Raw genomic sequence first — 27979 nt, forward strand, 5'->3', positions numbered from 1 at the left:
ACATACCTCACGTCCCATTCTGCTACACAGAGGTATAATGTCAGTAGTCCGTCCACATCCACTCTAGCTGTTCGTTCATTTGTTCGTTTTCACGCAGTAAAGTCAGCGCCTCTTCAAATGTGGATGTTTTAATCTTTACTTTGCAATCATAAAACGCTGTTGCAGATGGGTTAACACTCACATACACGCACACTTGAATAATGTTGACACTTAAAAGTAAATGTAAACTGAGTGAAATTCAAAGGGTCAACAAGAAATGTTTTGCTTCATTTTTGATTTCACAAGCAATTCGAGAGAGTTTTCCCTCCAAAACTCTCATAATTTATGAGCCGTCTTGGAGGAGGCCGAGCATGTTTCTCTTTGTTTTGCAATCTGCAGTGTTTCACTGTTTCTCCACAGTGCTGTAGACTATCTGCATGCCTTACTTTGGTGCAGATTCTAATAGTAGTTTGCGTTTGTTATGTTTTGTTTTATATAAAGCTTCAAAGCTGCAGTCCAAAGACAACACTGTTTACTGTGTGTTTGTCTGTCTGCTCTGCTGACATTGTATGTCTCCTCCAAACAATGTGACTTTTTCCAATGTCAGATGTTTTCATCCAATGTAAAAAGTAAATAATCTGTGCCTTTTTTCCTCTCTAAATGTCTAATCCACCAATTTATTGTAATGATTATTAGTTTTTACAGATGCTTTTATCCAAAGCCATTTTGAAATGCAGGGATCCTGTTTTATACAGCAGATTTAACTTTGGTTTATACTGCTGCCAACCAGCTGTATGTTTGATCAAGGGACACAAACACAGTTTAATGTCCTTCCACCAGAGCTTTGAACCCACAGTGTGCCCTTTTGGCCCAGTCCTCAAGCCTCCCACTCTTTCTGAGCAGTGCCCACTGTTGCTAATACATCTGTGAGTGTTGTGTTCTTCTGGCCTTCTGTACACAATGAATCATTTTTATGAAGGAGGAGAAGAAAGAAGACTTGAAACACCTTAGTGTGTTCAATTATCCTTTCCTTCTACTAATGCACAATGTCACCCTGTACATGTGGCACATGGATGGTGATCTGACGGAGAGCCAAAGGAGAAAGCCCCCGGACTCTCCTCGTCCTTTCCATAGCAGATCTTTCTGCATGTGGATCAAATCAGAATTATCCACTAATTGACTATTTACTGGGCTTGAGAAAAGCCCTAATGGACTTGATATTAAATCCCCCTCAGATATTTAAAGTGTCTTTTTGGAGTGGCTTGCCGAAAAACCGGGCTTTTTCTTTTTTACAAGACGGCCAAGTTAAGCCCCATCAGTGTGTCGGAATAGGCCAGCCCAGCCCAGGCGGCTGTTAGATGGGATTATGGGACGACAGTAGGCAAGGGCAGTGCGACGCAGGGGAGAGGGGAATGGCCAGATCTCCCTTCAATGACTTCCAGATGGACTGCAGGCCCAGGTTCTCTTACTGGAGATACATACTCAGCTTGGTTAGCTTGTGTTCCATAAGGGGCTTAAACTTGGCTTCTTTATAATGAGATTGACTGGGGTTTTATGTGGAAAGTAAGATAACATAAATTTCAATATGCCTGCCCTGCCCTTTAATACACTATGAAGGCTTCGACTAAAAATCTTGGACTATTAGAGTGAAGTCAGGGATCTTTGGTGTGAACTCATGTTGCTTTCATTTTAATGTCACACATGGCTTACCTTATAATTTTGCAGTACAGCATTTCAACATTGCAAAACTACCGATAACTTTGGGTAAGCTAAATAGACATATTTAAATACGTGTATCAACAATTGATTGTTTGTATTTTCTTTACAGATATGGTTGGCCCCAGCAGCAGTCCAGTTCTGCTCTCTCATTGATATTAAAAGCTGAAGCTCAATCAAGACCAGAGTGAAACGATCAGTCATGGCAGTAGATTTCTTTTGCCTTTGTATAAATTCTTTCAATATTTTGGTGCCATTGTTTTTACAATGTGACAGCCACATTTAGAATGTGACCTGTGTGTAAACCCGCATACTGTGTCCTGTTTTCAGCACTTGCTAATGTTCAAATAAACAATATTGACACTGCAATGTAATGACACTGCACAGTTATTAATGTTATATTATCACAAATTGCTTCATTTAAACAGCATAACCAGCCCTGTCTCTTAGAATTTATTTTATACAATACTGATGTGGAACAGCAAATATATTTTGAGTGAAGTGTAATGTCGCCCTAACTTCGGTTGGATGTGTGTACTTTTGACATTTAACCAAAACCACAATTCTCCCAGACATTTTTGTTGTCTAAAGCTACTCGCATGCTAGTCTCTGGATGCAAGTAGATATCATAGTCTTGCACTTCCACATCCACCACTCACTCACTCACCCTGACCGTCCTCTGTGTCCCCTGAGCAGCACTTCCTTCACTGGGGAAAAACGTTGCGAGTGAACATAATCCAGGCAGCAATTATATTTCCCTCAAACATTAGTAGTATATGAACATAATTTCTAGGACACAGGGTTTCCATACCAGTGGTTTTGCATGTTTTATCCCTTTTACTCCAAATCACATCGTATTTTATACTGCAGCTAACCATATTTTTGAATCTAGTTAGCAGTCCAGCCATTGGTTTCCATTTGTCTCTGTGCTGTATCTGTTCTGAAATTTAAGAAAAAGTTTGACAAAAAGTAACTCAGATTTGATCGTCAGTGCGATGAATTACACAACTAAAGCAAGTTTCAAGAGTCTGACAAGAGTCTTGCAATATTGAACAGTAGTAAAAACATATCTGAACATCGAAAACTACACAGCATCCGTTTCAAAACGGTCATCAAAAAAGGATTTGTAGTTAAGGAAATCTGTAATAAAAATGTGCAAAGACACTAGTACAGCACAAGTCAGGTTAAAGAGCAACAGTGGTGACTAAAACTGTACTTTTACAGCTAAATGCACGTCCAATCACTATTATCAGGTAAATTATAGCTCAGAATTTCAAGATAGCTGGCTGATGATTTGTTGATTTGAGTGGTAGCTCTCCGTGAAGAGCCTCCCTTCATATGAAATGCATCAAGAGCTGAGAAAGAGATAGAGAAAGAGGTGCTGACACGAACCAGGACCTAGCCATCAGCATAACTCATGATCTAATGAGAGCTCTGTGTGAGAGAAAGCAGTGCCCTGTATGCTGATGTACTCATCCTGCTGTCTCTACATTCCTTTCAACAAATTTGCTTCACCTTGACTTTTGATTGCTAGCCTGCTAGACATTTACTGATTGTTACTTAAGTGGATACTCTACTCCAAGTTCATCTTTATGATTCTATGGGGCAGCACCATGTAGATGTGTTTATATTTTATAAATCATGTGTTGTAGAGTGAAACCAGTTCAGTGCTGGACAAGTTGATTCAGTAAGAATTCATGGTCATAAGACTTCTGGACCACGGCCCCCAAAAAACATGTTTGAAAACTCATTTAAATTAAGTGGAAACTATGTCAGCATTCATTTTACAAGTTTATGTAGAAGAAAGTGGTTTGCTTTGGCAGGTTGGCTTTTCCATGATGGTAAAGTATTGCAAGTTCTAAGTAATGTCTGTATCGCAGTTCAACTACTACCTAACAGAACATATTTGATTTAATGTTACATGTCAATGAACATTGGCATTGGATGTAAATCTCGAGCTGTGAATCATCTAACATGAACGTAAATCACAGTGATACTTGGCTACAAAAACAGCACAATCTGAGCCGTGGCTTGTTCTTAATTTTTGAACACTTCACACATGATGGAACAATAATAAAAAGCTAATTTAAAAGTAATTTATTCAAAAATCTCATTTAAAGTCAGTGTAATGTAGCTTACTAGTACAATGCTGGTCTTGGATTAAATATGGCAAACAATTAGAGGCATGAAAATGTTTATTTATTAGGTGTGCAAAAATGTCAATATATTCAAAAATGCTATATTGAATGTAACAACATGAAATAAATGCACAAATGAATGAGGGATCTCCATCACGTCTTAAAAAAAAAAAATCTCTCCTTGTTAATGCAAGTTCAAATTGTACTGGGTGTAATGCTACTGAGAGCCTTTTCTTTCAGCTTCCCTGCCTGCTCAGGCTGTTTTGTATTTGCAGTCTTGCAAGGATTTTTTCCAAGTAAGTCATTTGGGAGTGGGATTTGTGTGCAGCTCTCCTTTCCGGTACTCACCATGGCTTAACAACAGTTCTTTAAGCTCCCATCTGGTTCTGCCTGAGAGTTCTTTGCTGTCCCGTTTTACTAGAATATTGTTTGGAGTCATCAGTTTGGAGCCAAAGCTTAGACGACCAACCACAGTAGTATGACTTAGTCTTACACTCATAACATGATGGTTTCTTCAGATGAGTGCTAGTATCATGCAACTAGCATAGACGCACACTAACAACTCTCACATTTTGGTACAACTTTCACGGATTTACCTGCTCTGTATGTACATCATGGGAAAAGATTTGTCATACACAGCAAACTGAAGTCTCTGCAGACAATTCTTGAATTCTTCTACTTAAATTTCTGACTGTTATAATCTCATATGACCAATCTCAATTAGCAATGGACTCAATACTCTATTCATCAAATTGTATAATTAGGATAATTAGGATTTTGACTGTGATAACTTTTCAAATTTGTGATAACTTTTGGACCCCTCCCAGTTAACCACATCTATTTTTTTTTGTCTTTTTGTCAACAAATCCATTGAAATTACCCAAACCACCAATGTATTGATCCTTCACGTCAATGAGCCACATTGTTGCACAGACTCACATGTTTGTTTATTTCTACAAACACAGGCACTATATTTTATTATGAGTCAATCTTAATATCTTAGCCAAAAATACTCACCAGGTCTTAAAACGTGTATTTTGGTTAGCGAACTCACATGGAATCAGTGTTGATACTTGTCATTGAGACTCTGTCCACAATGAAGCGTTTCTTTTCATTGGATTTGCTGACAATAGAAAAAAAAAATAGAATAGCGGCAGCCTTATTCTTTAAAACATGCTCTGTCTGGGTGGAACTCTGCACGACATGATAAAACCCTCAGTGGGAGAGCATCATGTAGTCATATTTTGCCTCTCATTCTCTTCAAGAGCAAGCACAGCAATGGTTGATTTTCCCTTATCTATGTCACTGTCTAAAAAATGATCCTCATTGTTACTGCAGATTACGTAGCTAACACTACTTGGAGAGTTACTTGGATACTTATTGTGTTCTTGTACGTTCAGCTCCCTCTGCTAGACTTGTAAGTGCTGCTAAAACCTGCACTTTGTATTTGAGTGTTAGAAAACCACCTCTGGTTAGAGGGTAGTACAAATGCTACACATCTGCATAATTAAGAGGAAGTCGACCACTGTTCACCACATACAGTGTTGTATGTAGTAGTGCTTCAGTGAGAATTCATGGATGTAAATGGCTTTGGAGTGCAATTTGGCAATGATCATGAATGTAGTTCATGGTTATTGCTTGGCATCAGCAGCCCACAGCGGGGGTTTTGAACCTTGATTCATTTCAGACTTGTACATGGGACGAAACTGGTCTCTCCAGTCGTCCACATTAGCTGTCAGTCCAGTGAGTCCCTGCACTACTCAGCCCAACTTGGTACTGATAGGATGGATCCCGAATGGATATAGTGCCTTGTGTGGGGTAGGCTGAGAAATCTCTGTGAGGCCGGAGAGGTGACCCTGGCTTCTTGTGGTACAGAGGCGGATGGCCTGACCTATCTCTGGATCCCAGAACAGCTGGAGAGCATGATGAAGAGGAGGATGAAGAAGGTATAATGGGCAAGCCTCGCTGAACCGTTGAGGAGTTGTAGACCCCCAATTCAGCCTGTGGTCGCGATGCCATGGATGACGCAGGGTGCGGTACCACAGGCGTGACCGTCGCAGTGTTGGTGAAGTGAGCAGCAAAGGGCTGGTACGGCACACCCTCTACGCTATAGCGAGGATAGGGCTGCATTGTAGCCCACATGTTGCAATTTAATGAAGAGGAGTTGGTTAGGTCGTCTGTGTCCCCTGCCCCAGATCCAGACTCTGTTTCCATACTACCATACATACAGGCCTCTCTAGAGGTGATTGCCTCAGTGCAGTATGGATGAGACAGTAAGGGCGACTCATAAGAGGGAGCTGAACGAAAGTAATGCTCCTCTGAGACCCCAGACGATGTCTCCAGATATGGCCGCTTACATCCAAGCTCCAGGTGTCGGGCATTATCTGCAAAGTGATAGAGTTAACAGCTGTTTTTTTTAACCAGAGCACTTAAAAGGCACATCTGATTCTATGTGACATTGGCTGAGAACATACCTCTGTGTTTGAAGCAGTGGTACAGAAGGCTGGGATCTCTGCTCTGAGGGAAGTGGCTTGGGACAGAATCTTGGGAGTCAGAGTTAGACAAAGGAACCGCAGTCTCATACTGATAAGAGGAAAGGACTTGAGGGTGCCCTGCGAGGACTCCAGCTCCAAGCTTTCCTGCTAGATGGCTATGCGAGGAGATGAGCCTCTGGCGAACCATGTTCTTTGAAATCACTGGATATTCTTTCCTATACATCAGCAACAGAAAAGGAATCAGTTTGGGTATGCGTACAGTTCTACTTAAACAGTCTTTCAAGGAGACAAAAAAAAGATGGGACAACAGCTGAAACTGAAGTTTACGAGAGACTTTCAGAGTGCTAAATGGTCCTCCGTGATCAGTTTTACTTTCCTGGTTTCTTTTTAATTAAACATACCCCTGTAGTCTTGAAACGCGCAGATCTCCTTCTTCACTACCTCGGAATCCTTTGGCAAATGGATTGTTTTCTATCTTCAACTGAGTGATCTAAGAGAATGATATTTCATTTATTCAGATCTCATTCTGTTTTGTATAAACCAATCCATGAGTAAAACAATTTAAAGAACACTGGTCATTTTCAACCTTAGGTCCTTTGCTGTGGTACACAGGAACTCCTGCACCACCCTTACTTTTATTATTAACTTTCATCAGTCTACACCTAGAAACACTCTAAACACTCTAACTTAGTTACAGATGATTTAGCAAATAAGAAAACCCTTACACCCATAAAATTAAGAGCTGATGCCAACAAGTGTTACAAAATCACTGATAGTTGATTGTACCTTGTGGTTTTGATAAGAGGTTACAGAAATGAAGGCCGTCTCATGAAAGACATGAGTACAGTAGGCAGTGTTCTTGGATCCGAAGGCGTTGTTTTCATCTGCTTTGACTATGTGTAGTCTGGGCTGGTACTTGTGCATAGAGTTCAGGATGATCTAGAAAAGGTAAGAGAACAACAACAGCAACAACTATGAAAAGCCATTTGGTGTGGTACATAGGAGATGCTGTCAAGATGTCAGATGCATGATTTTGTAATTACTTTTTCCAGAATTATAATAACAATTCTAACTTTTACCCACTAGCTTGCAAATATCATGTCATCAAATATACACAGATGAACTTCTACAGTCCTTGATTACCCAATGCACTGATGCTCTGATGCCATTCAGTAACATGGGTTGTGTTTCTAACAGACCCCTTTTTTTATTAGAGAATCACTATACAGTGCAACAGAATTAGATTACAGCCAGTGATTAAATCAACATTGAGATTCCAGTATGAGTTAATGACCGTAATTCAAAAGCAGCTCATGATAATGATGTCACATCAAATGAACTGCATAATAACTCTTTCTCTAGGGACTCTTTTCTCACTCAAAGAAAAACACAGCTGCTGCTAGTAAAATTCATAATGGCTATAAATTAAGCTTACCCATTTCCTTTGGTTAGCTAATGAGCATGCAGTGACAATAGACAGCATTATTGTCAATGGCTGCCAACGAGTACACCTAAATATAACTGTAATTACTTCTATTGGTTGCAGCTGTGTCTCTGGTGCTGTGGGGGGTCTGTTGAAGGTCAAGAGAAGTGTGTGAAGTGTGACAATATCTTTTTCTATTTGGCCATAACTGTGTCTATATTTATTTACTCTACATATGTAAATGAATATGTATCCTGCATATCCATTTTCATTTAGTTTAAAAGAAACCAATGTACTTTTTCATTTGTAATAATAGCAAATGATAGAATGTGCGAACAGATATCCAACAACCTTTTTCGCCTTCATCTGTCACCTCCAACGTTTTTGCAGCGCTGAGTAGTTTTTCTATTTCATTTATGCATTGAATTGTGGGAAAGTAGTGTCCATTAACAGACAACAAGTCAAGCAGATTTAGTATTATTTATTAATTAGTATTTAGTGTTAGCTTGGTGAAGCACAGGTGAAATTAACAGCCTCCTAGTGGAGGCTCAGTTCCAGTCTTACATTTAAGTATGAGTATCATCGCACCATTACTCAACAATAGAAATAATAATGAACATTCATTCAGTGTGAAAATCAAACGAACATCTTTGTGAATGTGTAATGGTGAATTCCATCATGCAAAGTTTGCATCTTTGCAGACTCACAAGCATGCATGACTACAAGGGAGCCCTGGTCTATGTGCAGTGTATTTTATAGTGCAGTGTGGGAATTTTATAGGCGAGCTGAGCTTCCAGTGCACTATTTTGAAGAAGAAAGAACATTTCTGAATACCTAATTAAGTCGGACCAGTGTGTAACACCTAAAATCATGCCATAGACTTTACATTTGTAAAGCTGGATAGTTTTGAGTGTGTTTATAACTTTCTTTGATATTACTGTAGTTAGCTTTATAAGGTGAATTATCTGTTTCAAGAATTCGTTAGCATGCATACTATTCCATGCCTGTTACCATCTGTTACTGAATTGCAAAGTTGTTTATTTAATAAATTAGTTCAGTGAACAGTTTCTCTGCATCTTTCATCCCCATCACACGGGTTCTGGATCTAGCTTATAGCAGGTAGCATGTGTTTTTCGTGTTTAGTGTTTAGGTTGTTTGGGTGGTTGCAGGTTGGCTCACTAGCTCACCGCAGCCAAGTACTGTGCCCAGCGAAGCGTTAGCAACAGTAGGGAAGGGTCATCACTAGTCCAGCTCTGTCAGGGCGGATAAGCATCAAGCTCTGCACCTCGGCTCCCCTCCTCGTTTACCAGACACTCTCCTGAGGAGCCTTCTCCTCCAGGGGGCTCTCAGAGAGAGGCAAAGGTTAGGGAGCTAGGCTCAGGTTGAACACCAAATGGCCCTGTGCTCACATGCTCCTGTTGCTGAGACAGGCTGGAGACAGAGATAAGCTATTGGCTGGTTCACCAGAGGCTCTCTGTTGACCTTTGTCTGCTCTGCTGTCTGGCTGCTGTTTGTGGATGATACTGGAGACTCTTGGGTCTGAATGCAGTGATCAGAGAGGCCTTCTACAGATCAGTGAAGAGCTAAAGAAGGTATTTGCTTTCATCTTCCCTGATATAAAAACATTCAGACATAATTATTTGCTTCAACTGATGCATGCTTGGCACAAGTTCTTGAAAGGACAATAAGTATTATTTTATTACCATAGAACTGAATAGCCAAACACTATTACCAGACAAGATTACTTCCAGTACTAACATTTTTAAATTCTTTCTTTTAGTGCATGTCAATTGTAGGTATGGCAGATGAGCTATAGTTAATGTATTCCTGTGGTTAGGCAACTAAATCTCTTGGTTAATCTTATTGAAAGATGATAGTTATGGTTAATTAAAAGGTGACTGTCATTTTTAAGGTCTGTGACAGGACACAGTCAAAATCAAACGTGATACACACCCATCCAACAACCCAACACCTCCACCCCTGACTTCATAAAACATCCTGCAGTAGTGCTGAACCTTGGCAGAGCCTAAATCATGATGGTTGGTATTGTGTAATATAGACATCATAGTTTGGGATACAGGATTGAATGAAATTAGAGGAGCATTTGGTGTTTGCACAGGGTTAATAATAAGACCCCACACTGTTCTTTTGTGATAGTACTACCCGTACTATGAGTGAGAAACAAATAAGCTGGAGATTCCTCGGAATATCTCTTGGCTAACAGTAGCAGATCTATTGTAGTTACACTAACATGTTTGCTATAACTAAACAGAAGATAGTTTGTATTTCTGATGCTGAACAGAACCATTGTCAAGATGGGACAATGGTGGGTGAGGGATTTGGTGTAATATAGAAGAGAATAATTGTCATCGATACAGAGTGAGAGCGACCTCAGAGTTGTTTGAGTTGTGAAATGTTTACATGGCATCTATCCCTTAATCGACTCATTAGTCCATCATCTCGGGCATTCTCATTATAGGAAAATATAATTGTTAAACTGTCTACTGGAGTCTATAAATGTTTGACATTGCCATACAGAAAGTATCAGTGAAGAAGAAAAGTGAGAACTAAGCTTAAATGAGTGATTTCTATACAATCTGTAATGATTATAATTAGTACTGAATGGGAGTTCCTTCATTCTAGAAGCACTGCTCTACTACACACCTCCTAGTCTGGGCGTCGTCTTGGCTCTGCCTGGCCTTAAAACTTGCTCTGTCCTCATTACTCGCCCTTATCACTGGCCCCGGACTCAACTCAATCTGACAGTAGGCCCCACCACTGATCTGAGAGGTTATGAACCTAATGAGCCCGCCCATTGATGGGATGGCATCAGACAAGCTATCCCAGAGTCCCCCTGGGGAGCGCTGCCACGGTCACACTCTTCACCTCCCTTTGCAGCCTCTGCCTACACACTTTCTTTTATTCTTTTTCCAGAAATGTGCCTGCAAAAAACACCTTTGTGATTTTGGTGTTTGCACACGTATCAACTACATTTTTCACATGAGTGTATGTTCCACAAATAGTTTCTTCTGACTACGATGTTTGTGATATTGGATAGGATTTATAAAAGAGCTAAACAGAGTCATGAGTGTTGAAAGTATACTCCAAACAGGCAAAGCTGAAATTAATAAGTTGTCTTGGGAGCAAAGGGAATTTTAAAAATGATGTTATACACGTGGTTTATCTTTAAGCCTTTAGTTTTACAGTCTAAATGGATTTCACCTGCAAAACCCTGTTTTACAACATTATGCATTGATTATTAAGCTGTTTTTTGTTTAAATGTATATCACAGGGCAGATCATCAGCACACACAACCTAAATAGGACTTATTTTGCTCTTTGTCATGATTTTGGCCTCATGTTTTTGGCCACTCTAGCTCTGGGGATGGCAAAGTCCTTCATCTACTGACTCCACCACTTTGGTCCAAACTGAAACATCTCATTTTGGATGGATTGTCATGAAACTTACTAAACACATGTTTGTATGAACCCTACTGCCTGTGGTCATCCCTTAACTTGCAGTAACATGAGATTGACATTTTTAGTTTAGAGTGAATTATCTTGACAGCTATGGTATAGATTGCTATGAAATTTGGTGCAGATACCCATCATGCCAGGGAATGAATCCTAATTATTTTGGTGATGCCCTGACCTTTCATGTAGTGCCTCCAGTGAAATATCTTTTACACCTACAAGATGGAGTGGAACAAATGTCAGTATGGACTTTAATACTTCACAGTGCACTGTAACAATGAGACATTGGCATAGTTGGTTACCACTGTATTCACCATTTGAATTGCTGAAGTCTGGAAACTAACCCATTGATTTGTAACTGACAGCATTGTAGAATTGTGTTGCTGTTCTAGCATTAAGCATTAAACTGATGAATAAAATCTAAAATATTATCATTGTAATGGTGGCAAAATTGAAATGACAATTTTTTTTAGTTATAGAAAGTACTTATATTCTTTGCAGGTACTCACATGCCCAAAAGGATCCAGGTGATTGTTTGTTAATTTGAGCTTCTGAAACGACACCAGTTGTCTCATCCAATGAGCTCCTGTGGCGGGGGAATCAGGGTGCACATATAGTCTGCCTGGCATTGCTGGCTCTGCCTTGCCAGCCACCATCCTAAAACAGATTAAGAGATGTACAGAAACAAAGTGAGATAAAGAAAGAAAAACTAATTTAATGTTGTCACTAGCTTCCAAGAGCAGCTGGCAGTTAATCTAACATAGCCCACTAAAAATGTCTATTCCTGTCATTATGTGAAACAAGTTTCCTTTACTATATTGTAGCTTTTAGAGTCGTAACACTACTGCACTCAATCCTCACAGTATTAAATCCCTTAGACTGGAAGGGGGTGGCCTCTGCTAAAACATCATTACTAATTATGCTTCTCCAAGGTGTCGCTGAGGAACACCAGAACCCATCAACTACAGGCCATGCCACAAGATCAGAAACAAATGGCTGTTAAATGGCTCCTTTCAGCTGGAGATGTTGTGTTCTTTTCAGCTTTTCCTTATGAAACTCCACTCATGAACAACTGGCAGTGCCAGTTCTCATGTCACACTGATTGATGGACAACTGCAGTGCCATTGCTTCCAGATACAGGGTCAACTGGGGAAATATTGAGCTCAGTCCAGCAGCTTTTTCTTTTTCTCTTTATCAAGCATCTTGCCTATACCCTGCAGTTAGAAGCTGTAGCTAATGATGACCTGCAGTTAGCCATCAGACCATGCCTGGCTTCAATGATCTGTTCTTGTACAATAACTGAAATATGTATGTGGCAGTTGTGTCCTTTCCGACAAGCAGATTTGAATCTTTTGTGATTGTGTGGAAGGTTTTTAGTAATTGCTGTGCGTCTTCAGTGAATAGAATGAATTGAGGTTATCTGGGAAGCCAAATGCTTCCTTTAAAGGGATATTATTTATCCAATATAGGCATAATTGAAGCAGCAACTAAAGAAGAGCACATATGTGTCATTATTCAGCCTGGTGTAGCAACTGAGATTTTAGAAAATAAGGACTATGGTCAGGACTGGATTAACCTTTTAGAGGCCCCCAGTGCAAACATCTGCAATTGGGTCCTACAATAAAATAATGAAGGCAGAAAGTAAAGATGTCAAGGTCAGGTTGGTGGATAGGCCTGTAGCATGTCAGACTTTTATCGACACACCATTGAGGCTACCTGTCCAATTAATATTTAAATTTTCTCTTACTCTAACTAGATCCTAGGTATTATTGGACTGGTCCTTTCTCACTGATGCAAAACTAAGCAAATTTTACACAATAGAATTTGTCATAGGAGTTACAGGATAATGGCACGTTCTCATTAAGAAGCCTGACTGAAGTGGAGTGAAATGGGACTAGAAGCAGGAATGAACATGTATTCTGTTTCTGTGATAAAACTATTGAAATGTTATGATGTAACCATAACACAGGAAAGGAAGACTCAAACATTCTCTGCAAGTATGACATGACATTGCAAATTTACCATTTATTGTCACAGAACTTGTAGCGGTGGTCATCAGCTGGGACAATGTCAATGAGTAGGATGTATTTGGTTTTGGGGTTCATACCGGTCACTTTTACTTTGTAGCTAGGAAACATCCTCCTGTTGAAGAACAAAGGACAGGAAGTGTTAGAAATACTCTTACTTGACTTTTACATGCAGGATGACTTCACTGACTTAAGCACCTTCTGTACAGTACAGTTCATGATTCGCAAACACAAACAAACAAACTTGTTTAGGGACCTTTTAGAAAGATTTGATCTTGCATTTCTATATTATTGTCAGTCCATAAAAAAGAACTGCCCTTTCATATGCAACCAATTTCAGGGGCTAATAAAAACCTGCTTTTACTGAAGATTTGTATTTTGTCCTGATGGTCTTCTTAAGAGAGGATTTAGCTGGCTGTTTAACAGCTGTGTGTGCAGGACAAGTGTAGTATTGTCACGGATAGTGCAGATGAAGATCTGATTAGCTTGCTAACTGCAGCTTAGTGATGTTCTTAAGGGATTGTGATGAGCAAGGGCTCATGGGCCTGAGGGATGAGAAGCTACCATCTGAATTAACCTCTACCTGACACAGATAAACCCACTAAGCACAATGCAGAATATAAAATGCCAAACCTTCCAGGATATTTTTTGACATTGTCCTTAATGTCAAAACCTCTCATTTTCTGGCCTGGTAATGATTTGTCTCCTTGCAGGCATTTATTTGGGAAAAGACTGAAATCCTCTCATACTTGTGATACTGAGAGGCCATAAAAAGAATGAGAACACGCTCTATCTTTCATCTTTTAAATGCCTCCAGACTAAAAGACAGAATATGCTAATATAGCACTCAAAGCCATAAAACACATGAAGGGAGCTACCTTTCCTGACCTCTTCTGGGAAACCAAAAACGTTTTCATCCCATCTGCGCCAAAGGAAATTTTGCAAAGGGCTCTGCGCCCCCTTATAAAGCCCTAAGTGGTTTTTAATGGCACCCCAGATCGGACAACAGTTTAGACAGCCGACTCGTCATTGCTCAGGAGGCTACAGTCAAAAAGGCCTGCCGTTTATCTGTGGTTGCTGCCCTTGGCAACATGTTCAAACAATGGAGGATTCAAGAAAGCCTTGCATGCTTTCTGAAAAGATGGCATAGCATTAAAACCCCTATATTAATATGTGCTGTTCTGATTGGTGCAAATATCCTTCTTCAAAGGCCCATAGTGCCTGACACCATCTGATCATGTTACTGTAAATACTCTGTCACGTAAGAGAGAGGAGGGGGCATTGAGGGCATCTCACTCCCAGGCTTCAAATCCAATCAGTAAGAGAGATCAGTCCCGGTATCATCCTCACTGAAAGACGGGTTAATCTTAGAGGAACATTCAAAACAGACCTCTGCTCATCTCTGGCTCCACTCACACCATAGAGACAGAGCAGATGGAGGCCTGTGTCAACACATGTGGCCCTCGGATTTGTATGATATGGCCATAACTACCAAGTTAAGGGCTCTGCTGCTGCTGCTCACACTTCAGCTGTGGAAATGACTCTGCCCATCCAAAATGGATGCATCAAAATCTTATGCACAAATGAGTGGCATTGAGTCCAAATGTGTCTTGCTTCTGTAGAGATATCAAGCCTGGTCTTAGAACTCCATACTGTGTGCTCCTAAGGTCTTAGTATGCTTCAAACTAGGTTGCACAGCGTGTTGGCTGACCATGTCTAAAGGCTAAAGGCTCTATACCTGTTTACAATGGCCATACCTGAAGTCATAGAGCGGGGGAAACACTATTAATAGTACAAATGGGAATTATGTCGCACACTACAGCGCAGTCTCACCTCAAAGACATTCACAATGTTGCACTTGGCTGTACACAAAAAAAAAGTTAATCACAGTAAACAGGGAGAGGGATTGTCTGTTTTGGAAAGTTACAAAAATGGCCCTATGCTTCCAGTTCTGCTGTCAGAAAGAAAGCTCCAGACGCTGTAGACAATTGGACAAGCACTTTCTTTGAGATACTGAGGTAAAAGCTGAAGTGTGATCTTGGTTGAAACTATACATTTAGACTAGTTTAGGACTAGTTTGTAGGAATTAGTGGCATCTAGCAGCGTAGTTGTGAATTGCAACCTCTTCATTTCTCCCTCCCTAAGCGTAACTTCTGGTTCGTTTACCATCTAGCACATATTGACATTTGAATATACCATACTGTGTTTTTATCTGTATCGACCACACTTATTGTGGTTAATCTCAAGCTGTTCTCAGGCAAAGTGGCTTTTATCGCAGACTTGTCGTTGAGCTGCCTGTGTGTCTATAATCTAAGTTACATGTGATGAAACATGTCATATCTTGGTGTTGCATCAATGAAACATCTATAAAGAAACCATTGGTATTCTAACTCTGGGCAACTGATTTTCAAAGGCGGACAACATGAAGGCAAACGTATACATACAGTGGTGTGACTAAGTGAGTGAGTTTAAGAGGAGCATGAGAAATGGAAGTTGGAGAGTGTGTGTATGATATCAGTGTCAGGGTGTGTGTTTCTGTGCCCAGCCAGCTGTTTCTCTTAACAATCCCACATGTTTGGGCCCTCCAGTGATCCATTCCCTCTCTGGGAATCTCCAGTACCACGGCGAGATCAAAAGGAGCACTGAGGGGGGGGATGATGAAGCGCTACAACCTACTAGACTCAGCCTATTGTGGGCGCCGGATTCCTCTTATCAACCCGCTGCTGCTCTCTTGACGGGCTGTGTACAAAGAGGGAGAGTGAGGGAAGAGCTGCGCTGGGTGCTTTGAAGAGGGAGGATTACGCCTGGACAGTGACACTCACAATAACAAGTCGACCAGGCTCTGCTATAGGTGCTGTATGGGAGTGGACTGAGCAAGTTTCATGTCAAAGTGTTTGGAAGATGTGGGATCACCTGCATGACGGCCTGGCTGCTCTGCATCTGTACCTCCTCCCCTGCCACCTCTGCACTGACCTTTATCACATGGGTCCAAACTCTTTTAAGAACAGAACATCCCCTTATTTAAATATATTATCATGCCACCTCCTGCCAGTTTATTTTTTTCCTTTGGTAGTACATTTTGCATATGTATGCAGACTGTAATTATCTGCGAATATACTGTTGTGCCCCTTTGTTTAATTAGACTAGTTCTTATTGATGTGAAGTATTGGGAGCAATATCCTTCAGTATTCAGGCACCGCGTTAGCTCATTCCATGGGGGCTTGGCTTGGGAACTGGAGGGTGGCTGGTCCAAGTCCAGTAAGTATGGAAGGTGGACTGGTAGCTGGAGAGGTGCTAGTTCACCTCCTGGGCACTGCAGAGGTGCCCTTGAGCAAGGCACCGAACCCCCCCAACTGCTCTCACTGTGCCACCCTGTGTGGCTGCCAATCACTCCACCATAGACATTAACCAAAGGGCTCATGTCTATGAGCCCTTTGTGTGTGTGTGTGTGTGTGTGTGTGTGTGTGTGTGTGTGTGTGTGGTTGTATTTCTGGTCTCTGGTATCTTGGTGTTGGATCAAAACAAAATTTAAAGAATCAGGATTTCTTTTTTCTCTATAAAATGTGACAAATATTTCCATGGCTTGCTCTGACATTTGCTACTTCTAACCGTGTACACATAGAAAACTCACAAATCGTAAACTGTGTTGTGTTGCTATGACAACCAGCAAATGTAAACCATTATTTCAACAATGCTGGCAGCTTCATAATTTCAGATTTAACATGGTGATTCCTGTTCTTCAGTTTTTATGATTAAAAACAAATAAAGAAGTGTAGTTAACATTAATGCCACTTTTTGAAGTGGTGAAAATGATTTTTGTCACTAAAAGCTGCTTTGGGAATCACTGTGTTAGAGATAGAGCCCTCTGATATGGAAAAGCTGACAGCATGTCTTTAGGTTGGCATCATCCAAAGACATCATGGTGGTTTAAAGCTTATCTTTTTTCTTAATGACAATAACTTTAAGTAGAATCATCTTTGATTGGGGTTTCATTCACAGTTCCCACTTTTCCCACAGATTTTCTGAATATATCGAATATCCACATACACACTTGGGCCCTTCTCCTTTTTTTAACACTACAAAACCGACATTTTTGTTTGTTTTGAAGATTTCAGTGTTGCAATTTTTAAATGAATCTTTCTGTCCAAATACTTCTAAACATCTCAAAAACACATGTTGTTGTTTATAATTTAGGCCTAATCTTTCAAATAATATACATAACACAACATTTTGACATGGCTGGGAAGCCTTCACTCTCACAGCCTTTCTACTGTATCAAACTCAACACCCTGCTGCTTTATCCTGACAATCACTCTAACCCATTTTCACTGTTCCACTTTGACCTTTCAGTTACACATAGAACAACACATACTGAGTATGATCTTTGTAAGTAATACCCTGTATCACCTCCTCACTTCTTGATTGTCATGTTGCAATGTTACTAAGATGCTGAATGTGCCATATAGTCATTGCCATCCACAGCTGTACAGAACAACCAGAGCTTGATAAATGTCTTAAGGTTCTCAGTTACACCATGATATGTAAACCTGTGCTTTTGGGCACCCAAGATAGGGTCAGGACCCTCCAGGTCTAATTCTGAGAGCTCCAAAATTATTGTCAAATTATTCAAATGCAGCAAAGAGAAAGAAAATGAAATCCCTCTTTGGTTGAACTGTGTTCAACTCAAAGGCAAATCCATCTTATGGTTAGGGGTCGCAAATGAACATTTCTTCATTTGAAAGGGTTGAATGTCAAAAAGGTTGGAAACAGCAGAGCCAAGAAGCCCACAGTGCTTATTGCTCTTGCCTCTCAGACAGCCCATCACTGCCTACTTTGTGTGACATTAAATTAGCATTAAAAAAAATAAAACATACAAACAAATGAGGATACATGTCCATCACTTAATCTGGTGTCTGTCTTTTTAATTACATACAGTAAGTATCATACATATATATCCTAGAGGTAAACAGTTGCATGATTGAGCTGATAACATGAGTTAAGTAGTTAACTAACTTATGGCGACACAACAGACTTGCAGGCTGCTCTTGTTCTGGTGTTGATGCCGCTTACAGGACATGACAAAAGACTAGCTGAATTCAAACAGGGGGAAGAAGGTCTTTGTCTATTAGATTTTGTTCTCACCAACAATGGTTGACAGGAATGTAAATCAAAATGTTGTGTTAGATGCTAAGAGGAAATTTCTGTCTGTGTTACCTGACTTTTCAGTGATGTCATGTAACAAGTGATTGCTTTGGTCTATCTGACAGAGCTCAGTTGTTGAGAAAATACAGTTTATGTAAAAATGTAACCCCCCCTGTAAACTGGCTAGATTGTTTTAATATTATCCTTCACTTTGTTTGGGATCTCTGAACAGTCAAGTAATAATTTGACCACTTTATTTCATTAAAATGGATTGCAAATAAGTTTTGCATAGACGTTCATGGTCCTCTAACAATGACTAAAAATGGCTTGGATGATCCCCTGACACCGTGAGGAGGTTTGAGGAGGTTTCTGACGTCTTGTTTCATGATGTATTATTACTGATTACTAGATGAACCTTGCCTTGGGTGAGGTCATAAACTTTCAGAATTTAACGTTCAATCTCATACTAGACTTTCGGAAATGATCATTATGATTACTAAAATTGAGAACATTCAAAGATGATCTGAGCCTAGTTTAGATCTTTTTTTCATAACATCATCTTGTCTGCTCTGTGATTATTATGTTTGATACGTTATTGGAGAATTGCATTCATAGATTATTTAATACAGTGTTCTGTTGTACACTGCTTGGCTAACACCCCCCTTACTACAACAGATTTCAGTGTGACCAAAAGTCTCCTACGATGATAACAAGATGAGTAGCTCCACATACACTATTCATAACACACTTGAATAATTCAGCCTGGTGTTGATGTTGATGCTCTGAAGGATGAAGCTCGTTTTGTGAGACCTTCAGCATGTCTGCTGCAGACTGACTATAGGTAAACCCAGACAGGTTTCCCAGCACAGCTGCATAGCTAAACCACTGCACAGCCCTTCAAAGGGCTTTAAGGATTCAGAGCCCACTTCATCAGCTGGACAAGGGAAAGCCCATCTCTTACGGTTATGCAGCATTAAGGAAAAAATGTGGTGACCTTTTACATTTTTTTACTGGAAAAAAAACATCCCATGAGGAATGAGAGGCGGAGGTCGATTTGAGAGTGTACTCATTCTCTGGTTAATGTCCAAAGGCCTCACTATCTAATCCTCAGGTCGCATTAAATCCAACAAGCCGAGCAGTCATTTGTGTTTTCAATTATGTAGTCACTGCAGCAGGAACTCTCTGTCTCTTCCTGAAAGACAAAGTTATAACTGCTATATGTTACTATTAGCTGTCTAAACAGATGGTCACACAAAGGTATGGTACACGTTTTGTGAAATTAATTCATCACTTGAATATCACTTTCTCTGTACTTTTCCACAAACTTTACATTTTTGCACTGAAGAATATGAGCAGCCTTTGATATATGACGTGGCAAACAACATGAAACATTTTCCAAGTTTCTGTTGACGTCTTGGTGAAAATCCAGTGAGACAGTGCTCCTACGTGTTGATGCATGAACAAAAGAAAATAAATATATTATGAGACAATAACAAGTGCTTTTACTTTTGATACTTCAGATAAAGTTTGTTGCTCAAACTTCTTGCAGCACTGATTAATAAAATGATTTCAAATCATTTAATTAATAGATGAGCTATGCTATCACACACACAAACAGATTTCTATTACTTCTTTTACGTACGTGCAAAACATGACTTTTTGGTGGTGGATTAAACATTTTGAAATTAAGAATGAAGCATTGTAAATTTGGAATCTAAATACAACAAATGAATGAACAAAACAGAGCAAACAAATGTTCTCGTCTTCGGGTTCAGACCGACACTGACTGATAGATGGTGTGTTCGCAGCTTTACTAACCTGCCTGCTTTAGTAATGATCATCTCTGTGCCGGCCTCATGGAACTTCTTCCACAGCTCCCTCTCATGAAGAATGACCTTAATGTTCTCAATGTTCTGAAAGAGAGCGGCCATCACTGTTACACGCCACACAAAGCACTTCATCTTGTCACCACAATCTAATAGACACAAGGCACCGAGAAAACATCATGGAATTTAAAGTACATACACAGATCAACATGTAAATTCTTCTGCAGCATACGTCATATTTAAAATCCACTCCTGAGTTTTTCTGAATTTATTAACTAAAATATTTCATTTGTTTTGAGACTATAAAAGATTCATCAGAGTCTGATTAATGAAAAGCTGGCTTTAGGTCCTGTTGGTATGATTCACTCTTAAAGTAAACACATGTTTCCGCTATTTCTTTCTCCACTAAATCTCTCTAACAAACACATTTTTCTGTTCTATTTAAAAAAAAAAATCAACATGCTACTTTTATCAAGTTCTAACTGTGCAGAGAGATTCTGAAAACTGCACACGTTAGAAAACTGTTTTGTACCTGGTCGGGCTCACTGGAGCTGGGAATGGTGGGAGCTGTGGACAGGCCCAGTCGTGACTGGTCTGGAAGGAGATCCGTCTCTCCGACGGTCTGGACCCGGCTCATACATTCATCCGTCACAGTTGAAACCTTCTCCTGCAGCATCTCTGCAAGGATTAGAAAAATACTCAGCTGTCAGACTTATCAGTGAGTGGCTGTGAAAGCTGAGAGAAATGTTCACTGTACATTAGACCTGCATGTGACACTTTACACAGATATAATGGAGACTCGGCAATGCATGTTATGCATCATAAACTATCATAGAAACTGTAGAAATGCACTATTGGTTAACTGACTGGCATCAAGCTCTGCTCAAATTCAAATATTCAGTATACAACCTATAGACTAGATGTACTGTGTGCTCACCACAACATGTAGCTGCACAGCCAATGAATGTGAGCTGCTTTTAGCTTTGTACCAGGAGTGTAAGTGTGAACTGTTAAATTCTAATTTGCTACATGAATCAACATTCATTTTACCGGAAACGTTTATGTAGAATGTAGACTAAATTATAAATAATGTAATAATGCTGAATGTGAAAAAGTGAACTTTTCCTAAGAAGCATTGTATTAACAAAGTTGAAAATTATTATGATGGTGATATTTTATTTTGATTATTTCTTGTATTTTAGTTAAATAACATAATTTAAAATTCTTTCTAATCCCATTTCATCTCTGATTTGAACCCACAACTCATAACTCCCCTTTATTTAAATACCTCTAAAACGTAGGCTCAATATTTCATTTACAAATACTGAAATTTACACTGTCGACCAATTTCACTGTGTGAACACGTTATCCTCATGCTCACTCATAACAAATCTAGAAGCCAGCTGATGATTCTGCCGTGTTTCAGATAGTTGGATTAGCTCCTCTGTTTAATGTGAATGTAAGTAATGTGGAGGGAAAATGTGGATGCTGCAGCTGCAGATGTTGGCCATCATCTCATACATTTTCAACAGGTTTTTATATGTAAATTGAAATATCTAATATTTAATTATACTGTAAAAAAAATTAAAATAAATAAATCTCTCTTCTACTCATCCCATGTGTGTGTGTGTTATTTTTTTAAATAATCCTACTTTAATTATGTTAATAAGCCAAACTAAAGAATTTAAAATACTCTAAATGTCAAACGTGGACATAAAAATCCAGAAAATTCATCAGCTGTGTCGTCAAATGTTTGTAACACAAGAATTTACATTTCTCCAGCAAAGACGAGGTGACTTGTTTGGACTGGTGTCCACTGTCCAGCCAGCAGTTGCTCTTGTTGGTCAGAAAGTCTGGCAAAGTCGCCTGACAGTGGAAAATAACTTGTGTTAACTTGAGCCAAGTGGTATTTAGAGTGGCTTATTATTGGATGTAGACATGAAAAACTGGTTCAGTTGAACATTCAGTTACAACTGACCCAAACTGACTTTTGAAATATTGCTGTTTAGAGTATTTGTCTCCTGTCTGCTCTGTATGTTATCATGTACAAGAAATTCTCTCATATTAACATATGAACAATACAAAGTCACTTTTAACTATATTAGATATAATCAATACAAATATAGTCTATATAAAAAGGATACAAAGTCAGTAGTGATGAACAATATAATAAAAAATAGATTTGTCCTTCAGAATACTTTATTTTAATTTAATATTTTGTCACTCAGTATCAAAAGCTGTTCCATCATGGACAGCCTTGCATCCCATCATGCACTGGGGCAAACCTCACAACAGTTCAGCCTTTGTTTGTACTCATACTCCTCTTAGGCGTGAGGAGATAACAAAATCCTGCACGAATTTTACCATGCTGCGCCGCGCTGCGCCGTGCCGTCTCATCCACCATGAAGAAAATCCCAGCACCTAACAACAGTCTCGTGTGAACCTCGGCCCATGCAGGCTCCGTTACAGATAGTTAGCAAGTCAAACGCTTAAGTTTTATTTCAGATCTGTGGAAGAGACTCTGGCTCAAAGCCGGAGCAGCAAATCATACTGACAAACTGTAATCGTGGCTGAAGAAGAAATGCAACAAAGAGTGCAGTTTGGTTTGACAATGCACTTGAAGTCCTTCAGTAAATCCGAAACTCCTGAAGCAATTTGAATTCAGTTATGAAGACATGCAGGACGGGGATTTAAAGCAGTTTCAGCTTTTGGATTTTAGAACGGAAAGGGACCAAAAACCAACAAAGAAATCTTAAACTAGCACTGCGTGGGTAAAAGAATGGACAGTGGATTAATCCATGTCATTATGCTGACGGTCATATGTCTCCCTGTCTCTCACACCTACATCACCGCTGCAGAGTGTCATTCACACTGCTTCATAACCTCCCATCTGTGCCTGTGTCTTATCCTGCTGCTGCTCCGAGCCTCACGTCAGCTTCAGACTCTCGAGGGTGTCATCCAGCTTCAGGCTGCAAACACTGGTTTCTGAGTGCTATGTGCGAGGCTGGAAACCTTTACCAAACCAGTCATTTAAACTGCAGCACTTTAACTTTACAACAAATGCTTTTCTTTCCTTCATTTAAAAGCATTTCAACACATATTACGACTAGAATCTGTCTTCTACTGCTACTGTTTTTCACACTGACCCCAAGTTCTCATCACTCTCCTATAACAATTATCTTAACTACCAATCTTTTAGAAGAACGGAGACAGACTCTACCCAGAGTGCTGCGCGTCAGTGTAAACCTGTAGCCTTCTTCTCCCTGCCCCTGAAAGCCTCGTGCTGTTCATTCCTCAGGCCTGTAAACACAGAGCGGCCACTCTCAGCCATGAAAGTGGAGAGGCGGCGTCCAGCGTAAACTGATGGAGACGTTTGTGAAAGCTAATAAAGATAAGGCCCGACAGGGAAAATGCCCATAAACCTCTCTTTTTTTTTTTTACACTGTGAACCGGGCCTTTCACTGGTCGTGTTTAAGTGAGCAGTGTTGGCTGGAACCCTGTTTCTGTTTGTGTCACTCCGGACACTCAATCTGAAAAGTATTCAGGGCATGCGTTCCTCCACACGCTAGGCCATTTTCATACCTGTCAGCACTGAAAAAAGAAGTCAATAAATGAGAGTGGAGATATCAGGGATGACTTCATGCTGTTTAAATACATAAAGCTGTATTTAAATGTGTCAGGTCCTCGAGGGAGTGTGTCCTTTGTGCCTGCTGTTTCTCCGCTGAGAAATGTTTGAATGAATCTGCTTGTAAAACATCACAGTGCACCTCAAGAAAAAGAAGAAGAAGAAGAAGAAGAAGACGAAGAAGAAGAAGAAGAAGCCTGAGCAGCAGAGAGAAATAATAATATAAAGCTCTGAGCTGTGTGTGTGTGTGTGTGTGTGTGTGTGTGTGTGTGTGTGTGTGAGAGAGAGAGAGAGAGAGAGAGAGTGTGTGTGTGAGATATGAAGCTGGTAAGTTAACTGAGACCCAAACTTTCAATCTTCCGCCATTTTGTGTCTGCAGCTGTGACACACGAAGGCCTGAGCATCAACACGGAGACTTTCAGTTAAACCGACAGACAATATTAAACCAAAACGAATAAATATATAATATAAGAAAAATGCAACATCTCATCAGCTGCACAGTTTGATATTATTTCATTAAGTTTCCACCCACTGAAGACGAATCAGCAGCAAATGATCGAATATAGAATATAGATTATAAAGCGGAGGACATCGAACATTTTATTTTTTTTTACAAAATAAACAGATAAAAGCGGATTAATTAATGAATTAATTATAGATCATATTACGATTTTTGACACCATTATATTTCATGTCATTATCTGTGAACGACAGGCCAATATTTATGAAAGGAAAATAAAGCTGTAATTATATGAAATAAAAAAAATAACTGATAATAATATTATTATTAATAATAATAATAATATTAATGTACTGTTATCATTTAGATGCAAATAATATTGTTAGAATAGTGATATATATATTATTATGAATTATTAAAATATTTCAAATGTATCAAATAGAGTCTACATGTGTAAACTAAAGCAGTATTTAAGCTTAATTTAATTATGATGTTACCGCATAACTAATAAATAAGTTAAATTATAAAATAAGTTTCTCTCTCTCTCTCTGTCACATTCACATTGTCAGACCGTGTCGTGGGCTGAGTGGTTCTGGTCGCAGCTGATTCCCCTCTGACACCTCCACCCAGCACAGCCTCAAACAGACAGCGAGCACATCAGCAGCAGATAATCAGATCCCAGTGCAGCTGATCAGCAGCAGCAGGCAGTCTACGTGTCTGTTCTGTACCTCATGCATTCAGCTATCATCTGCTTAAATCCATCCCTGTGCAGCGCAGCTTCAGTCAGTGTTCAGCTGGACACAGCTGGGTGTTCCCCGTCCCGCGGCGGCTGCACGTGCTTTAAAAAAAACAAACAAAAAAAAAAAAACGCCTGTTTTCACGCGGGACTCGGAGGTGGAGGCTGATGCGGCGGCTGTCCGCTGGGAAGTGTCGGTGCGTCGGATCAGTTCGGCTGCCCTAGTGCCCTTCAGCTTCTTCAGCACCGAGCTGCGGTTCTGCGCCTGTGCAGTTCGCACTCTGAGCTCTGAGGGGGGAACTCGGTGGGGGTGTTTTCTTAGAATCACACACACACACACACACACACACACACACACACACACACATTACTACACGTTACAATTGCTCAGCCCCCTTGATGTGTGAGAGCTGCAGGGAGAGAGAGAGAGATTTGACCCCCCCTGCCTCTATCACCGGGCCGGCTCTGATGCTGCAACGGGGGTGCAGTGCCTTTAAGGCGGATTGTGCCTCCCGTGAGCCTCGGTAACATCCAGGCACCACCACCCTCCACCACCACCCCCATACTGTACAATGAGTGTGTTTTTTAAAACTCTTTTGCAATCATTTCCTGCAGAATACTTTCCATGTTGTCTTGGATTGGATTGTAAATGTCTTCATGAGCTCGTTATTATTATTATTAAACCTCTGTCACATGCATGGCCTGCATCATTCACCTGAGGTGATGCTGACACACTGCTGCGGCACAGATGTGGCCACAATGTAAACACCGTGTCCAGAAATGATTAAACATGTTGTCTGAATATATGAAATAACACTCTCCTCTCTGGTGTTCAGTGTGTCAGGAGTGACTCGCCTCCTGATTGAGGCCCTTTTTTCCCACCACACCGTGCACCTCAGCTCCAATATGTTGAAACGCACCGGTATGCAAAACAATAGCGACTCATCTAAAATATAAAACAAGAATGCACATGTGTCATATCAGAAACTACCTGAAACATTCTTCCTGCTCGTCAAGCATAGAAGAATATCTGTGAATTAAAAAAAAAAAAAGTGTGTGTCGCTGCGTAAAATGATGTCAGGCCCGCTGAACACACTACAACATTTATTAAAGGTTTCTCTTTGTAACAGTTTTCCTCACAGTTCAGGCCTGTAGAGTTTGACTCTGCTGTCACATGAATGATCCAGATTATTTCTTATGATTAGATTTTGTATTCTGATTAGTTGTTACTGAAGCAATATCAGTGAGAGTGAGCGGCGTACTGAATACCGGCTGTGATTCGGCCGCAGGCACGAGGCCGCAGTTATTTAATAAAGATTTTATAATTTATAGTTGTTGTTTTTTTTCGACATGAACGCTCCGAATAGAAGTTTCACGTTTTCTTTTTTTATAATTGCAGATTTACAGAATATATGAAATATATAAAACAAAAACTACTTTGAAGTTAGACTTACAGTTTGTCATCATTAAACATGTTTTTTAACCATTTCGCGCGTTCGAACGTTCCTTCCTGAATTTTTCAGCCTCAAAGCAGCCTGAAAAAAAAAAATATTCAGGAAAACCTCCACAGCATCGAGCAGGTGTGTGTGTGTGTGTGTGTTTGTGTGTGTTTGTGGTGTGCGTGTGCCTGGCTGACTGGCGCGTAAAGGCCGCGCTGTGTTCGCAGGTGAAATATGCGCTCGTGGTTTTGCGCTAAATGAAGCATAAACTCCGCAGCGCGTCTATAAATCTGATGCCAGTGTGACTTATATATCTGTTGGTGACATGAGCGAATGAACGGCCACCGTTTGTCATCCGGCCGTGAGTGTGAGCAAGTGTATTTGTGTGTGTGAGTGTGTGTTCGCAGCTCTGCTGACAGACGCTCATCTACGACTTTCTCCATCTGCTGAAAAGTGGAGATTGAGCTGCTGCTGGCTGCTTTATTTTCCAACCTCAAACTATTAACTGCACACAAACACACACACACACACACTGTCACCCTGTCTCACACACCTCCAAACATCACATCCTCTGCTTAATTTACTCCAACTAAACTCCATAAAACCCTCATTTATATATTTTACCAATATTTTGACACCTTATACATTTTTCATCTGCTTGTTGAGTGAACAGTTAACTGTAAAATAACATGAGGTCTGTGTGTGTGTGTGCATGCATGGGTGTGTGTGTGTGTGTGTGTGTGTGTGTGTGTCCACACCACAGGAGCTCTGCAGCAGCCTTCATTGTGATGTGGCTGTATTTATCTCAGTAAATGCCCTTATTCCGTCAGAGCCAATTAGACAATCTGTCTAATTAGCCAGAACACAATTATACTAAAGTCTGAAGTCATTCAGAGCCTGTAAAGTCTGCTACATTCATGAGGGAGAACTGTGGGCCTGGTATCGCACAGCTACAGTCATGTCAGAGGCAGTTCAGGAGATATGTGCTTAAATGTATTTGTATTTGGTCACAAGGCCAAAGTCTGAGGAATGACTTTGTGAATTTAAGTGAAATCTCAGAAATGTGCCAAACAACCTCTCACACATGCAGCAGTGAATCAGAAACAGTGTTTCATGCTCAGATTTGGCCAAACGAACTTTTTGTTTTTCAGTTTTTGTCAGCCTTTCACACAAATGCATCAGACCGCAGAGGGAAAACAAACCATGTAAATCACAAATGAAGAAGCGCTCTATTAAGAAAGCAGTGAGTAGTTCTGGCGCAGTGTGAGTGATCTCCGTCTGTTCTTACCTCTCAGCTCAGTTCAGCCTGACCTCTGTGCTCCTTCAGTCTCCTCTCCACTGTCTCCAGTGTCAGTCCTCACTGTGGCCAAGACCCATGCAGCGCCTCTCTGAGTATCTGCAGCTATCAAAAAGTTAGATTTTTTTTTATAAGCAGCAGAATTGAGCTGAGGAAGTTGTAGAGGGGAATTGAACCTCCACACACTCCCACTGTCACGTGGT

At 40.2% G+C, this 27979-nt stretch overlaps 2 protein-coding genes across 8 annotated transcripts in view; one reads left to right on the forward strand and one right to left on the reverse strand.

The window, feature by feature from the left end:
* Positions 1-27979, forward strand: part of brip1 (BRCA1 interacting helicase 1) — a 107942-nt gene that overhangs the window by 69765 nt on the left and 10198 nt on the right. For 3 of the 5 annotated variants that reach the window (XM_019269234.2, XM_027280416.1, XM_027280417.1), the window contains one exon: positions 1808-2052. The exons of the other annotated variants lie outside the window; for them this stretch is intronic. In XM_019269234.2, the coding sequence (XP_019124779.2) occupies positions 1808-1864 (57 nt within the window). In that variant the 3' untranslated portion in view covers positions 1865-2052. Of the gene's footprint in view, positions 1-1807; positions 2053-27979 lie in introns of those variants that run through there. 5 annotated transcript variants of the gene reach the window in all.
* tbx4 (T-box transcription factor 4) lies at positions 3886-27850 on the reverse strand. Of its 3 annotated transcripts, none has more exons than XM_019269382.2 (9): positions 27768-27850; positions 20752-20897; positions 20212-20306; positions 13247-13366; positions 11734-11881; positions 7115-7267; positions 6730-6818; positions 6308-6543; positions 3886-6217 (listed from the first exon to the last, which is right to left on the reverse strand). In XM_019269382.2, the coding sequence occupies exons 2-9, from the start codon at positions 20893-20895 to the stop codon at positions 5562-5564; spliced, it is 1641 nt and encodes a 546-aa protein (XP_019124927.1). In that variant the 5' UTR covers positions 20896-20897; positions 27768-27850; the 3' UTR covers positions 3886-5561. The 3 variants fall into 3 exon arrangements, with proteins under 3 accessions (XP_019124927.1, XP_019124924.1, XP_010743714.1); XM_019269379.2 differs by lacking the exon at positions 27768-27850 and adding an exon at positions 25033-25591; XM_010745412.3 differs by lacking the exon at positions 27768-27850 and having other exon boundaries at positions 20752-21342.

Source organism: Larimichthys crocea, chromosome VII, assembly GCF_000972845.2.
Source record: "Larimichthys crocea isolate SSNF chromosome VII, L_crocea_2.0, whole genome shotgun sequence".
NCBI classification, from domain to species: Eukaryota; Metazoa; Chordata; class Actinopteri; family Sciaenidae; genus Larimichthys; species Larimichthys crocea.

What these genes read in the sequence shown, in the direction of transcription:
- tbx4 (XM_019269382.2), bottom strand. Translation starts at nt 20,895, where the DNA reads ATGCTGCAGGAGAAGGTTTCAACTGTGACGGATGAATGTATGAGCCGG. An exon ending in ATCATTACTAAAGCAGGCAG is followed by an intron (nt 13,367 to 20,211) that starts GTTAGTAAAGCT and finishes GTTCTTCAACAG; the next exon opens with GAGGATGTTTCCTAGCTACA. An exon ending in CCACTGCTTCAAACACAGAG is followed by an intron (nt 6,218 to 6,307) that starts GTATGTTCTCAG and finishes ATCACTTTGCAG; the next exon opens with ATAATGCCCGACACCTGGAG.